At 54.7% G+C, this 1,949-nt stretch overlaps 2 protein-coding genes across 2 annotated transcripts in view; one reads left to right on the forward strand and one right to left on the reverse strand.

Moving 5' to 3' along the window:
* Window positions 1–858, reverse strand: part of DEAF1 (DEAF1 transcription factor) — a gene marked incomplete at its 3' end in the record, with an annotated part of 16,909 nt that extends 16,051 nt beyond the window's left edge. Inside the window, exon 1 of the mRNA XM_010845779.1 lies at window positions 837–858. Within this exon, the coding sequence (XP_010844081.1) occupies window positions 837–858 (22 nt within the window). The remainder of the gene's footprint in view (window positions 1–836) is intronic.
* A 457-nt stretch (window positions 859–1,315) lies between these two features.
* The window catches only part of TMEM80 (transmembrane protein 80), a 3,161-nt gene continuing 2,527 nt past the window's right edge, over window positions 1,316–1,949 (forward strand). Inside the window, exons 1-2 of the mRNA XM_010845790.1 lie at window positions 1,316–1,382; window positions 1,548–1,567. Coding sequence (XP_010844092.1) covers window positions 1,316–1,382; window positions 1,548–1,567 — 87 coding nt within the window. The remainder of the gene's footprint in view (window positions 1,383–1,547; window positions 1,568–1,949) is intronic.

The following is a 1,949-nucleotide window of genomic DNA, read 5'->3' on the forward strand; positions in this document are numbered from 1 at the left end:
CTGAGCGCCCGCCGGGCTTTCCGGCCGCGGAGTTCCAAAGCGCGGACTGGTGCCGGGCCGCCGGTCTGAAGTTTGCACGTTCTCATGCGGTGAAAATCGCGTTCCCACTAGGGCACGGTCCCTTCACACCCTTCCTGTGTCACCAAAGGGAGGACGTTTGTTCTCTTTGCTTCTGCATCCAACTTCTGACAAGTGGCTCAGACTGTAAAGACTCCGCTTGCAGTCGACCCGGGTTCGATCCCTGGGTCGGGAAGATCCCCTGGAGAGGGGAATGGCAACCCACTCCAGTACTCTTGTCTGGAGAATCCTATGGACAGAGGAGCCTGGCGGGCTACAGTGTCTATGGGGTCACAAAAAGTCGGACACGACTGAGTGACTAACATGGACACCTGCTCACAGCCGCATTGTTATTGCAGTAGATCATTGACAAAAATGTGAAGTCCTAAAAGCCCGGGCTGTCTTGTCAGAATGAGCCTCTTTCTGTAGATCGAAAATTATTGGAACACCATAGCTACTTTTGCCGTTCATTGTTTAAATCCCAAATAGCTGACGGGTTTTCTACAGCGCATTTTCCCTGAGCCCCACCATCTCAGTCTGTAACAATGATCAGGCGGCAGATCTGAAGGTCTGCAGCGCACTGTCAAGAGAAGGATCGGAAGAGAGGAAACTCCTGATTAGCGAGAAGTCCACCCAGATGGTGACAGGTAGTGAGGCCTCCGAGCTTCCCCGGGCTTGGGAAACAGTGCATCCGGCTTAGAGCCCACTCTTCCTGTATGGCCACGCGGGTTTTATTAATGATGGGGCTGGCACCCGCCTTGGCTCCCTGCACTCAGCACCTGCTGCTTCTCTGTCGCTCATGTCCCGTTCCAACCACTTAAGACCTCTACCCAAGTGAGACTCCCTAGAGGACCTCGGATCTGCCCAGGGAGCAGGGTCTAACCCTTTGATGTCCCCCAGAGCTCACTCAGGCCAAAGGTTTCTCTCTTGCCTGCTTGGGACTAAGGAGGATGTGGTGTGGGAGAGAGCACCATCCCACCTGCTGCTGGCAGATTCTGAGGCCCACACTCATCTCACGATGCAGGGAGAATGCATAATTGCTGTGTGGTGGGAAGGGGTGGAAAGAACTTGGATTGCTGGCTTAGAAAATGCTTATTTGGGGAGAGATTTAATTTTATGAATAAAATTCCAGAGAAAAGCAAATGTCTCTTATCAACAGCAAAGACCTGAATGAGAAAAGGTCTTCATCTGCACACGCGTGGCCAGGTGCAGAAGCCACAGGAGACAAGAAAGTTGCGGGTCTGGCTCCTCCCCGGCGATGGAGCAGATCCCTCTGTCCTGGCCTTTGGTGTTGAGCGTGCGTCCGGGCTTCACCTTGTCAGGACGCCCTGCCTCCCCGCCTTAGGTTTAGCACAGCAGGTGGTCAGATCCTCCTTGGAGGGATGACGGGTGCAGAGGTGTCGGAAAGAAGCCTCGCTGTGGGCCAGTGATGCTGGACAACAGAACAGGCCAAGACTTGGGGCCTCCCTGACTGGTTCCTTCTCTTCCAGGGAAAGCTTCCTCTACGGTGGTATCCTGCTGCTCTGTCCCCTGGCCCTCTGTCAGCCCAGGACCCAGGCCTCCACACAGGGCACCTGCAGTTGGCTCCTGGCTCCTGCTTTTTGCTCCTTTAAGCCCCACCACCACCTCTCTTGTGGGTTCTGAGTTGGGGGCGGGCATCCTCTGCCAGGTGGAGAGAGTTGACAGACCTCCTCCACCACTGCCTCCTGCTCAGCCCCACGCTGCCAGCTGCCTGACTCCCACTCAGGAGGCACAGGAAACTGAAAACCCTCGCCTGGAACACTTAGAGAAATGACAAGTGTTTGGAGCTGAGCAAAGCTCTGGGCAAAAAATTTAACTGTCCCCCCGCCCCCATCCCTCAAAGAAAGACATTTTCTTTGAAGAAAATGAGG

This window comes from Bison bison, unplaced genomic scaffold (assembly GCF_000754665.1).
Source record: "Bison bison bison isolate TAMUID 2011002044 unplaced genomic scaffold, Bison_UMD1.0 scf7180017848696, whole genome shotgun sequence".
NCBI lineage: Eukaryota > Metazoa > Chordata > Mammalia > Artiodactyla > Bovidae > Bison > Bison bison.